At 43.9% G+C, this 13,107-nt stretch overlaps 1 protein-coding gene across 2 annotated transcripts in view; it reads left to right on the top strand.

Moving 5' to 3' along the window:
• Nucleotides 1-13,107, top strand: part of LOC139399940 (enhancer of mRNA-decapping protein 4-like) — a 33,674-nt gene that overhangs the window by 9,931 nt on the left and 10,636 nt on the right. Inside the window, exons 5-25 of one of the 2 annotated variants that reach the window (XM_071145125.1) lie at nucleotides 2,704-2,890; nucleotides 3,230-3,377; nucleotides 3,515-3,619; nucleotides 3,725-3,834; nucleotides 3,975-4,058; nucleotides 4,254-4,349; nucleotides 4,463-4,562; nucleotides 4,672-4,852; nucleotides 4,970-5,036; nucleotides 5,169-5,254; nucleotides 5,368-5,558; nucleotides 5,677-5,756; nucleotides 5,866-6,001; nucleotides 7,754-8,265; nucleotides 8,381-8,482; nucleotides 8,728-8,871; nucleotides 8,960-9,017; nucleotides 9,209-9,389; nucleotides 11,064-11,219; nucleotides 11,315-11,430; nucleotides 12,786-12,951. In XM_071145125.1, coding sequence (XP_071001226.1) covers nucleotides 2,704-2,890; nucleotides 3,230-3,377; nucleotides 3,515-3,619; nucleotides 3,725-3,834; nucleotides 3,975-4,058; nucleotides 4,254-4,349; nucleotides 4,463-4,562; nucleotides 4,672-4,852; nucleotides 4,970-5,036; nucleotides 5,169-5,254; nucleotides 5,368-5,558; nucleotides 5,677-5,756; nucleotides 5,866-6,001; nucleotides 7,754-8,265; nucleotides 8,381-8,482; nucleotides 8,728-8,871; nucleotides 8,960-9,017; nucleotides 9,209-9,389; nucleotides 11,064-11,219; nucleotides 11,315-11,430; nucleotides 12,786-12,951 — 3,006 coding nt within the window. Of the gene's footprint in view, nucleotides 1-2,703; nucleotides 2,891-3,229; nucleotides 3,378-3,514; nucleotides 3,620-3,724; nucleotides 3,835-3,950; nucleotides 4,059-4,253; nucleotides 4,350-4,462; nucleotides 4,563-4,671; nucleotides 4,853-4,969; nucleotides 5,037-5,168; nucleotides 5,255-5,367; nucleotides 5,559-5,676; nucleotides 5,757-5,865; nucleotides 6,002-7,753; nucleotides 8,266-8,380; nucleotides 8,483-8,727; nucleotides 8,872-8,959; nucleotides 9,018-9,208; nucleotides 9,390-11,063; nucleotides 11,220-11,314; nucleotides 11,431-12,785; nucleotides 12,952-13,107 lie in introns of both variants that reach the window. The other variant, XM_071145108.1, reaches the window with a different exon arrangement.

The raw sequence follows: 13,107 nt of genomic DNA on the forward strand, positions 1-13,107 counted from the left end.
TCCCATAGTCTGTTTCTAGGCTACATAAGAAATCAGAAAACGATGTCTGACTTTCTGCATCTTGAGCTCACTCTTATATCACGCTTTTCTATCAGCACAGAGGGGTGTCCAGGTTCCAGCCCTGCTTAGTCAAATTTAATCTGGATCACACACTGCATTTTCACCAGTGCCTATGCCTTACTTACGATGACGCCATCTGTGGTGGAAGTCGTTCCCGTAGGGCAATTGTTGATGCTACCCTTACAACGCTAAGTTCTAGCCACTTAACCTGGATGCTCCTCGCAGCCTAAGCCAGTGGCTTCAGTGGTGGGACCCTCTGCTATTGTCAGGTGGCTCCTATGGGCAGACTTGTATCCCAAAAGGTGATCACGACTGCTGATCTTTTATCCAGGTGGAACCCCTGTTGGGCCCCAGGCCACTAAGGTGACGTTGCGTCCACATGCGGCCGCCGCTCAGAAATTCATGGCTATGTCCTCCTTATAAGCAATTTCTCTATATGCCTCGTCTTGGGAGTTGTTTAAAGGGTTGACTATAGGAGATATTTGTGCCGCGGCGAGTTAAGCGTCAACACACTCTTTTTAGTAAGATTTTATTGCTTTGATGTCACTGCTGCCAGTGTAGGCCACTTGGGGCTTGAGGTCAACCGATTATGATTTTTCAATGCCGTTACCGTTTTTATTGGACCAAAAAAGCAGATACGATTAATCGGCCCATTTTATATATGTATGTTATGTAATACTGAATGAACAATAAACACTTTTTTTTATTTTAATTTAATATAATACATAAATATCCATTTAGTCTCAAATAAATAATGAAACATTTCAATTTGGTTTAAATAATGCAAAAACGGTGTTAGAAAAAGCTCATGTTTAAGTTCCTTGCTCAGAACATGAGAACATATGAAAGTTGGTGGTTCCTTTTAACATGAGTCTTCAATATTCCCAGGTAAGAAGTTTTAGGTTGAGGTTATTATAGGAATTATAGGACTATTTCGCTCTACCATTTGTATTTCATATATCTTTGACTATTGGATGTTCTTATAGGCACTTTAGCATTGCCAGCCTAATCTCTGGAGTTGATAGGCTTGAAGTCATAAACATAAACAGTGCAAACGCAGGAAAGTCCTGTTTGAATGAATGCTTACGAGCCTGCTGCTGCCTACCGCCGCTCAGTCAGACTGCTCTATCAAATCATAGACTTGATTATAATATAATAAACACACAGAAATACGAGCCGTAGATCATTAATGTGGTAAAATCCAAAAACGATAATTTCGAAAACCTTGACTTTGCTGCACAGAACGCAAGCGAAGTGGCACAATTTCCCTAGTTAATATTGTGTGCTAACATTAATTTCTTAACTAAATATTCAGGTTTAAAAATATATATATACTTGTGTATTGATGTTTATGGTTAGGTACATTGGTGCAACGACAGTGCTTTTTTTCACGAATGCAGTTAAATTATCACCCATAAGATAAGTTTAATGCTAGCTAGCAACTTACCTTGCTGCACTTGCGTAACAGATGGTCATCTTGCCACGCAGTGTCCTCGGAGTGCAATGTAATCGACATCCAAATATACAGATCGTTATGAAAACTTGAAATCGGCCCAAATGAATCGGCCATGCCGATTTTAATCGGTCAACCTCTAGTCTGGGCAATACCCAGACTTCCGCATCTGGCAGGGTCAGGTCTTGGTGGTTTACCATTGGCTGTTTTCATTTAGTATCAGTTGGGGTCGGCTTGGGGCGTGATCATATTCCCCCATAGTATGTTGTACCAAAGTTGATATGTTCTATAACTACTGTTCTCTGAAGGAGGGGAAACGAGGTAAAACACCATTTTGCGAAGTGCAGATTTAATTTGCCTTATCAGGCGTGATTGTAGATCTTTCAACCTTAGTCACGAGCGTGCGACTCACGAGCGTGCGACTCACGAGCGTGCGACTTGTTGTATCGTTTCCTTCCATCAGGGAACAGCCGTTACGTTCTCTCATTATTAATCCTCTGGCTACCTTACATTTTTAGGCTATTCAAATAGCATTTTGAGATGGAATTCTGTTACGTTCGTTGTTTCATTGTGAGAAAGCCATGCATAAAACAAAACATATCCTTCAGTCACATTCATAGCCTATTGAATGGAGAGTGCTGAGAAGGAGGATTATAGAATACTTTTTTTTTAAACGGGTAGACAAGATGGTGTCAGAGAGAGCAAGATTGACTTGTCATTTTGCTTTGCTTGGGTGGCGCCAGTCAAACTATCGTCTGTCACATCACCATCGACAATGGCTGTCAATCATCTTATATAGACGATTCTATCATAATATTGCCCAACCCAAGTGTGACTGCCAAGACCCCTGTGATCTATTCATTTGTCTGTATTGATTTCCCTATGTCATTTAAAGCACTTAATCAACACCATAGTGATGACAGAATTACAAACAACATGCCCACACTCATACTTTATATTTAGGTGCAGCAGCGCCAACATACTTTTGAGCTAGTATTCTATAAGAGATGCTTGAGGTCAAGCCGTAACAAATTTGAGGTGCCGGTACTCCGCTCCGGTCAGTTCCTGCCGAAGTCAAGCACTGGGTATTTAACTCTGCCTAAGCTTTTCATGTAAAACCAAAAGATCCAGATTGATTCAGAATGTGACAGAAGTTGGCTCGCAAACTCAGGTTTTGTACTTGTGTACAGGAGCAAACAACCAGGCCATGATCCGTGTGTTGAGCCTGGGGTCCGCCGAGCGCACCCTGCTGAAGGGCTTCACTGGTGCAGTCACAGACCTGGCCTTCGCCCATCTGGACTCCACCCTGCTGGGATGTGTTGATGAAGCCGGCAACCTGGTCATCTGGCAGCTCACCTGCCACAGCAGCAAGATCCAGTATCCTCTTTATTCTGCCCAATAATTACACTTCAGTTGGTCACTTACTGCTTCGTGTAGTAAAATAAATTAAGTAACTATACATTTTACCTGGTTTTGACCATTTTTAAAAGTACTTTGTGATATGTGTACAGCAGTGGAGGCTGCGGAGGGGAGTATGGCTCATAATGGCTGGAGCGAACGGAATGGCATCAAACGCATGAAAACCATGTGTTGGATGCATTTGATAACATTCCGCTTAAGCCATTACCACGAGTACGTCCTCCCCATTTAAGGTGTCACCGACATCCTGTGGTGTACAGCTGCGGTGTTACACACCTTAACCCACATGCTTCTCAGGGATCAAGTGGTTGTCCACATCCGGAGGCCTGAAGACACACCTCTAAACTCCAATAGGAGGTTGATCTGGTGTCCTTTCATCCTAGAGGACAATGAAGAGAACCCTGAGGATGCTTGCCAGACCCTGGCCCTGCTGCATGAAGACAGGGTATGTATGCCCTATTGGACACAATTAGACTTATTTATTTACCCATGTCTCAGACAAACTCTTCCTCCTCGTCCCTTTGTACTATCTTTTTAATTCACTGCCTTCCTTTTGCTGATTGTCCTGTCTTTTCTCCCCAGGCTGAGGTGTGGGATCTGGAGATCCTCCGCAGCAACAATAGCACCTGGCCAGTAGATGCCACTGACCTGAAGGACGGCGTTATAACCATAAAAGGACATACAGAGGTAGGGCATTTAGTAATCACATTGTCTGTTTCCAGTATGGAAAGCACTTATTTACAGACTGGTTTTTAGTGTGGAAATTTAGTTTTGGGTGGTGTTTTTCTCCAGCGTATAAGTGAAGGTGCCCTGTCTCCAGATGGCACAGTCTTGGCCACAGCCAGTCATGATGGTTATGTAAAGTTCTGGCAAATCTACATTGAAGGACAGGACCAGCCAAGGTAGATCTTGACTCAATATTACTCTATTTTATAATAATATTTATATTAAAATTCCAGTTTCTTGCAATTCCTTTCCGTCTGTATCTCTATGGTTACTTTTACTTTCCTCTGTGAAGTCCTATCCCCGGCTTCTTTCACAGATGTCTGCATGAGTGGCAGCCCCACAATGGGAACCCCCTCTCCTGCCTGCTGTTCTGTGACAACCACAAGAAACAGGACCCAGAGTAAGTCCCTACTGTTCTCTTCTGCTGCTGTACGTCTTTAGCTGAACAGGTGTTGAGTATTTAGCGAAAGTGACATTTGGTTACCCAGGATTACATAGATGCATGGATCTTTAGAGCATTACCCAATGCAATCAGTGTAATTTACTCTTAAGGACTGGTGAGAGATTTGTTAGACCCCCTCTTTTTCCTTTCTAGTGTTCCATTCTGGCGCTTTCTGATTACTGGAGCTGATCAGAACCAGGAGCTGAAGATGTGGTGCACAGTGTCATGGACCTGCCTGCAGACCATCAGGTCTGACTGTTTTACCTGTGTTTTTCACTGCTCTTTCATGCTTTGCAAGTTGTCTCATTCATACCTCCGTTACTGGACCTGTTTTAACGGGAGCCTATGTACATGTCCTTCAGGTTCTCTCCAGACCCGTTCAACTCCTCAGTCCTGCCCAGTCTAAAGGCCAGCCTGGACCTCTCTGCAGAATGCCTCATCCTCAGCGACGTACAGAGGAAGGTCAGAATTACATCTGTGTCCTGCTATATCACTATGATCTATCTACCAACTGTGATCCTTTTTGTGTATCAGGATGAGTTATTAACCCTGTTTTGTTTTGTCCCTCTAGGTGTTGTATGTGATGGAGTTGTTGCAGGACCAGGAGAAGGGCCATGCCAGCTTCACAGCCGTGTCTGAGTTCCTGCTCACACACCCTGTACTCAGCTTTGGTGTTCAGGACGTCAGCCGCAGCCGCCTGCGCCACACAGAGGTCCTCCCCCCAGATGAGGAGAGCGAGAGTATGACTGCAGGTTGGTGTCACCTTCTTGGATCCCGATTACCACTACTACCTAATCTAATGATGGGCTGGTCTGACCCCTGTGTTATCATGGGTATAATTTTTGTATTTTTCTTCCTGTTATCTCTAGAGGGCATCCAGGGCCCAATGGAATCCAGAGCTGGGATCCAAATAAAGCTATACTGTGTCCACACAAAGTGAGTTGTCATTCAGGTCCTATTATCATATTTACGCAGAGGTCTGCATTGAAATTGTGACCATTTAATCCGTTTTTAGTATCCCATTTCATACACCTGTATTAGTGTTTAGATGTATTCTTCTGTCCACAGGTCTCTTCAAGATGTGCAGATCTGGTTCCAGCCAAACCTTGGGTCTGGCTCGTCGTTATTTCTGCCTCACTCAAACGATGGCTTTGGTGAGTTAAGAGAACCGTTGGTCGTCATAAACCAAAACTATTCTTTACTCAGTTTAAGAGATTTTAGAAACATTATCCCATATTTTCATGTATTAATCTTTGTGCTTTTCTAGGTTTTTCGGATCACTTGACAGACATGAGCATGGAAGGTTTGAGCTCTGACAAGGAGTCCGGATGTGGCTCCCAAAATGATCTCCGGAAGATTCCCGCCCTTCCTGCTCCTGCTGACTTCATGTCCCCCACTGGCGCCGCCGCTATGCCCAAGCTCATGACCCCTGACGCCTTCATGACCCCCAGTGCTTCAGTATGTCCAGTTCCAAATTCTCACTACTCTATCAAAATGCTAGCGAATATCCAAGGGAGGGATATTACTCCTGGATCTTGATTGCGCTTTGAACTTGATTTCTGCCCTTCTCTCCCAGGTCCCAGCCTCTCCAGGCAGCAGTGCCAGCAACCTGAAAATTGTGACAGCCATGACCAGCAACTCTGACAGTGGTGCCAGGTAGGTCAACTCAAAGGGTGCATAACAGGGAAGGAATTCATAATTGACTGAACAAGGAAAGAGATTGTGCTTTGATATCCCCTGACTCGTGTGATGTCAATGTCAGCAGGGGAGGAGAGGAGCTGACCCAGAACCCCAAGATGTCTGTGGAGAGCAGCAGCAGTAGCAGTCTGACCCTCAGTGCGAGCACCAGCAGCCCCAGAGCCAGCTCCCTTCTCATCTCAGGCCTAGGGGACAACATGCCGGTAGGCCACACACTTGCATGGACGCTAGCACCTACAGCGCAGTCATTTCACGCGGTTAGAATGCAGAATTGTGTGCCGCAATTGGCTGAGGGGCCAACGTAACATGTGTTTGTCAACTTACACGACCTCTCGTCCCTCCGTCATATGTGACATCATCCTTACTCCTTGTTCTATTTTGGTCTTCCCTGCTGTCTCATAAAGATGTACCCTCTTCCAAAAGAGACTAGAGGTCGACCGATTAATCGGAATGGCCGATTTAATTAGGGCCTATTCCAAGTTTTCATAGCAATCGGTATTTATGGACACCGATTGCAGCCTATTTATTTAATTTGAAAAAACAAATAATTTTACACCTTTATTTAACGAGACAAGTCAGTTAATAAGAACACATTCTTATTTTCAATGACAGCCTAGGAACGATGGGTTAACTGCCTTGTCCAGGGGCAGAACGACAGATTTTTACCTTTGTTTTTGCAGCCTTCTGGTTACTAGTCCAACGCTCTAACCACCTGCCTTACATTGCACTCCACAAGGAGACTGCGTGGCAGGCTGACTACCTGTTACGCGAGGGCAGCAAGAAGCCAAGTTAAGTTGCTAGCTAGCATTAAACTTATCTTATAAAAAAACAATCAATCTTAACATAATCACTAGTTAACTACACATGGTTGATGGTATTACTAGTTTATCTGGCGTGTCCTGCGTTGTATATAATCGATGTGGTGCCTGTTAATTTCTCATCGAATCACAGCCTACTTCGCCAAACGAGTGATTTAACGAACGCATTCGTGAAAAAAGCACTGTCGTTGCACCAATGTGTACCTACCCATAAACATCAATGCCTTTCTTTAAAATCAATACACAAGTATATATTTTTAAACCTGCATATTTAGTTATTTTGCCTGCTAACATGAATTTCTTCTAACTAGGGAAATTGTCACTTCTCTTGCGTTCCGTGCAAGCAGTCGGTATATGCAGCAGTTTGGGCTACCTGGCTCGTTGCGAACTGTGTGAAGCCCATTTATTCCTAACAAAGACCGTAATGAATTGTACATAATTATGACATTGAAGGTTGTTCAATGAGTAACAGCAATATTTAGACTTGGATGCCATCTGTTAGATAAAATACAGAATGGTTCTGTATTTCACTGAAAGAATAAACGTTTGGTTTTCGAAATGATAGTTTCCGGATTTGACCATATTAATGACCAAAGGCTCGTATTTCTGTGTGTTATAACTAAGTCTATGATTTGATAGAGCAGTCTGACTGAGCGATGGTCGGCAGCATGCTCGTAAGCAGTCATTCAAACAGCACTTTCGTGCTAATAGTGTTTCAAATGTCACTCGCTCTGAGACTGGGAGTAGTTGTTCCCCTTGCTCTGCAAGGGCCGCGGCTTTTGTGGAGCGATGGGTAATGATGCTTCGAGGGTGGTCGTTGTGTTCCTGGTTCGAGCCGAGGAAAGGGACGGAAGCTATACTGTTACACTGGCAATAGTTATTTATTTGAGGCTAAATTGATTTGATTGATGTATTTATATTAAGTTAAAATAAGTGTTAATTCAATATTATTGTAATGGTCATTATTACAAATACATTTAAAAATATTGGCCGATTTTTAATCGGTATCTGCTTTTTTTGGTCCTCCAATAATTGGCATCGGCTTTTTTTGGTCCTCCAATAATCAGTCGACCTCTACAAAAGACCACTCCTCATATGCTCATGTTCCCCCTCACCTACCCATTCTGCCCTCTACAGGTGCTTCCCTCTCCAAACCCGCCCCTCTCGCTGGACCCACAGGTCATTGAGCCTATGCTGATTCAGCATGCCTCTCCCACCCTGGCCCGCTCTCCAGATGTCATCTCATCTGCCTCCACGGCCATGTCCCAGGACATCCCTGAGATCGCCTCTGAGACACTGCAGCGAAGCCTGGGGGTTGTGTCTGGAGCTGAATCCCGAGACCCTCTCCCAGCCCTCAACACAGACAGCATGGCTTCTGCAGCTTCAGCCCTTCACCACCTCTCTCCACGGAACCGGAACAACTCTGACCACGGCCACCTGACCCTGGAGCTGGTTGCTGGAGCAGTGGAGGCGGAGCAGAGGCTCAGTAACACTCCTTCACTACTGGAGAATGCCCTGTCACAGGAGAATGCTGCTGCAGCCGCCGCTGCCTCCTGCTCTGACAACAACACAAGCCACCCCTGGCCTGCAGCTCCCGACATCACACGGGAAACGCGCAACAGCCTGCGGGACAACGGCCTAGGAGACTGGTAAGACAGTCTCACACACGCGTGGACATAGGCACAGTGTCTTTACCTATGCATGCAACCTGAAGAACCTACACAAATCGGCTTTTTAGTTTTAAATTGTATTTCTTGCTTTTAGCTCAAGGGAGGAAATGAAGGACAGACACATGTCCTCTCCATACCACAGACGCACCTACCACTTAACCCAGAATGACAGTCAGGACGCCAGTGCAGAACAAAGGTAAGATAGTTACATCTCTAGAACTTCCCTTTCGTTGTCAATAGCCCTGGTCCTGGAGGGATGCAGTATTTGTTGTGTTTTGGAAGTCAATGCTTGATTAAAGTTTCCATTTAAATGTATTCTTGATTCTGATTTAATGTTCATCTTAAACCTGCACAGGTTTTTTTGTACCCATGTCGTGTACCCATTATCACCACCTATTGTGGGCACTTAAACTCCTCTTGCTTTGTTTTCCTGTCACACAGTGACCATGATGACGAGGTGGCCAGTCTAGCGTCGTCCTCCGGGAACTGTGGAGCCAGGTCGTCTCAAAGACTGCCAGTGAAGGAGTGGAAGAGCTCTCCCAGAGGCTCCCCTAAACTCAAGAGGAAGAGTAAAAAAGATGACGGGTGGGTGATGACCATGACAGTTACCACAGAATGTTATTCTCTGATATTTACTTCCATGTCTAATGGCCTCTGCCTTCTCTCTTTTTAGGGATGCATCTCATGCCTCTCAGTCCAGGCAGCCTGAGCATCATAACCATCAACATCAGGTAAGCGATCATGGCTGAATGAATATGATTCACTTACTTTTTATCTTTAAGTTGTGATTATAATACTGGCACCAAGATGTGTCCATTATACATACATTTTCAGCAATACCATTTGTTCCCTGATAATTAGATGATACATTCTACCTGGTTTGCCTAGACACCATGGTGTAATCTGATCTAACCTGTTGCAGATGAATCCTGAGGTGCAGGAAGAGCTGCTGATGCTGCTGCGTAACCAGCAGAGGGAGCTAGCTGATCTCCGTCAGAGTCAGCTAGAGCTGCTGCAGAGAGTGACGGGCCACATGGACGCCGTGCAGAGCTCTGTCATAGCCCATGTGGAGCACGTCATGGTCAGCCAGCAGGAGCATGAACGTATCCTTACAACTGGGACATGTCACAAATTACAATCAGTGCCAACTCCTAGACCTCCCTATGTAGTGGTACCATTGAAAATTATGTAGTTTTGTATGAGATGATCACTGCAAGTTATACTACATGGCTATCAGTATGTGGACACTCTTTCAAATTAGATTCGGCACACAGCCATGCAGTCTCCATAGATTAACATTGGCAGTAATGTGGCCATTACTGAAGAGCTCAGTGACTTTCAACGTGGTGCTGTCATAGGATGCAACCTTTCCAACAAGTCAGTTCATCAAATTTCTGCCCTGCTAGAGCTGCCCCTGTCAACTGTAAGTGCTGTTATTGTTAAGTGGAAACTTTTAGGAGCAACAACGGCTCAGCCGTGAAGTGGTAGGCCACACAAGCTCACAGAACGGCACCACCGATGCTGAAGTGCATAGCGTGTAAAATACATCTGTCCTCCGGTTGCAACACTCACTACCAAGTTCCAAACTGCCTCTGGAAGCAACGTCAGCACAAGAACTGTTTGTCGGAAGCTTCATGAAATAGGTTTCGCAGCCATTGGACTCGGGAGCAGTGGAAACGCTTTCTCTGGAGTGATGAGTCATGCTTCACCGATGGACAAATCTGGATTTTGCGCATGCCGGGGGAACGCTACCTGCCCAAATGTATAGTGCTAACTGTAGTGGAAGAGGAATAATGGTCTGGGGCTGTTTTTCATGGTTCGGGCTAAGCTCCTTAGCTCCAGTGAAGGGGAATCTTAACGCTACAGCATACAATGACTTTCTAGATGGTTCTGTGCTTCCAACTTTGTTGTAACAGTTTGGGGATGGCCTTTTCCTGTTTCAGAATGACAATGCCCCTGTGCACAAAGGTTCATACAGAAATGGCTTGTCGATCAGTGTGGAAAAATTTGACTGGACTGCACAGAGCCCTGACCTCAACCCCATCAAACACCTTTGGGATGAATTGGAACGCCGACTGCGAGCCAAGCCTAATTGCCCAACATCAGTGCCTAACCTCACTAATGCTCTTGTGGCTGAATGGAAGCAGCCATGGCTGAATGGAAGTCCCTGCAGCAATTGTCCAACCTCTAGTGGAAATCCTTCCCAGAAGAGGCTGTTCTAGCAGCAAAGGGGGGACCAACACCATATTAATAACCATGATTTCGGAATGAGATGTTCGACGAGCAGGTGTCCTCATACTTTTGGCCATGTAGTGTATAGGGAAGTGTTATGAATGCAGATATTGTAGTTTAAATGGAATTCAATTCACATGAATAAAGATGCTTTTTCATCTAGAAAGGTGCCTAATTTAAAGCTGCAATATGTAACTTCACATAGAAATTAGTTATTGGTCTGTCATTGTCATTGAAAGCAAGTCTAAGCAGTAGATTGCTTCTATGTGCGCTATAGCTATTCTTCTCGTTCTCAAGTAAAAATGTTGCATCTTTCAGTTTTGTACACCCAGCTGAAAATACAATATATTTGGTTATGGAAAATATTTTAGTTGTTTATATGCTTATTTTGTCACACAAACTGAAATTACGCCAACTATTAGTTTTAGCAACCAGGAAATGCCAGAGCCATATCTGCATATTGCATCTTTAAGAACATTGTTTTGTTGCAGAAGCACTTCCTTATCAACCCACTGTTTGATCCTTGACCCGGCGGTGTTTCTCAGAGAGGAGAATGGAGAGAATCCTAGCAGAGGGACAGAACCGTAACCAGCAACTCCAGGAACATCTCTCCCAGCAGCTGGCTCAAACTCTCAACAACACCCTGTGTAACCGTCTGGACAAGACTCTCCGAGAGGAGATGAAGAAAACTGTTCCTCCCAGTCAGTACACTTCCTAACTTATTCAACAGTTTTTATCAAATGAAGTTAACTGTATAATCACTGAGAAGTAAATGTTTGGCCTTGCTACTTAACAGCTATTATCAAGAGTCTGGAGCCTGTTACTGCCCAGATGAATAACACCATCGCTGCTAAGCTGACGACTGTGGAGGCAGCACTGAAGGAGAACGTTAGCAAAGTCGTCAAGTCAAAGGTTGGTGGCAACAAATTCAGGGGGGATTTAAAAAATGCGCTGCTTAGTTCATAGAACCACGTTATGTTGACTTACCTTCAATATTTGCTTATAGCATTTGTGACAGGGGTTTTCTTCCTACAAAATGTATCTCTACATTTTGAACAATGGGGGCTATAAGCTATTATGACCCCATTTGCTTAAAGCTAAGACACACACATGCCTTTTCTTTCCCTCTACAATGCTCACATGCCCTTGCGGGTGTCGTTAGAATAGAGTGGACAGGACCAGGCACAAGATCTGCATCCAATAACTGGGGAGAGGAAAGAACATCATTGAAGGCAATGATGTTTATTTCTACACAAAAGATCATACGCAGTTATTGCCTGATCTTCCTTGACGTTTTCCTAAACTTCCCAATACCTTTCTGATGCATTTAAGTAACTTCAAACCAATGGTTGGAACCGGTTCAGGGAACAGAACCGAAAAGATCGAAAGTGATCTATACTGTTCCGGAACAGAACCATTATTTAATAACGTTCAGAGGGGTGCGCCTATGAACATTTTTGCTGGTGTGTGTTTAGGCTACCTGCCCCCCACTGAAGCAGAGGTTACTGTAGCCTACTGACCACGTTACAAATGTAATTCAGAAATTAGGATCAGATGTTAAATTAGAGAAGAGTTGGTTTGACTTATTCAATCAAAGTTAAGGTTGCTATAATACAGTTGCTTCTCTCGCGCTACAGCACCGTGTGTTTGTCTTGCATTATGATTAAACCATGCTCTTACGGCAAAATACAATTTGTTCTTATTGACTTTCCTGTATATTTGTAAGATGCTTACCTGCTCCACAGTAAGCTGCTTTAGCTGTGCAGATTGGTGAAGTATGTTTAATGTTGAGCTAAATGTAAAGAAAATAAAAATATTTGATGTTTGTTTTAAAAGGAATGATATAAACTGATACTTTTGGATTGAACAAGTTCAAAGCTTTATTTTGCTAGTCAGTGGATCGAAAAAGGGAGAAAAAAAAGGCAATGTTCTGTTCAGAACGAAACGATTAGTAAATAATTTAGGTTCCAACCCTTCAAACTATACTTCCTTCAGATTGAATTTTAAAAACTGTCAGAGTGATTTTTAATATAGCCCCAAATTAAAAAGTTAACATTGGCTGTTGATTACATCTCTTTTTAACTATGGGATCGCAGAAGATTTCTGATATCAAAATGGGGTCTTGGACCCAAAGAGTTTAGCATGCCCTGCTCTAGAGCCTAGGTTGGTCATTGGATCAAAGGATGTAAAGTAGTCTCATAGCTCACTTATTCAGTCTTCAGTCAAAATGCACACACACAAATGCCTTTGCATCCCTTTCTGTGCAGAACACCACAGATGCAATCGGCCGGGCAGCTGCTGAGGCAATGCAGGGGCCTATCCAGGCTGCCTACAAGGATGCGTTCCAGAGCATTGTGCTGCCTGTGTTTGAGAGGGGCTGCCAGTCTATGTTCCAGCAGATCAATGACAGCTTCAAGCAGGGAACCCATGAGTGTATGACAATCCTATTACTAATTATTTACTCAGTTTCAGGCTTTTTCTTCACTTTATGCAGTTTCACCCAAGAGCAAGGTCATGGACTTAGCCTAGTTTTTAACTTGTTGCATTTGTCATACAAAGCCCACTGCTCTTAACATAGATGTATGTATT

The sequence above is a fragment of the Oncorhynchus clarkii genome, chromosome 1 (assembly GCF_045791955.1).
Source record: "Oncorhynchus clarkii lewisi isolate Uvic-CL-2024 chromosome 1, UVic_Ocla_1.0, whole genome shotgun sequence".
Lineage (NCBI taxonomy): Eukaryota > Metazoa > Chordata > Actinopteri > Salmoniformes > Salmonidae > Oncorhynchus > Oncorhynchus clarkii.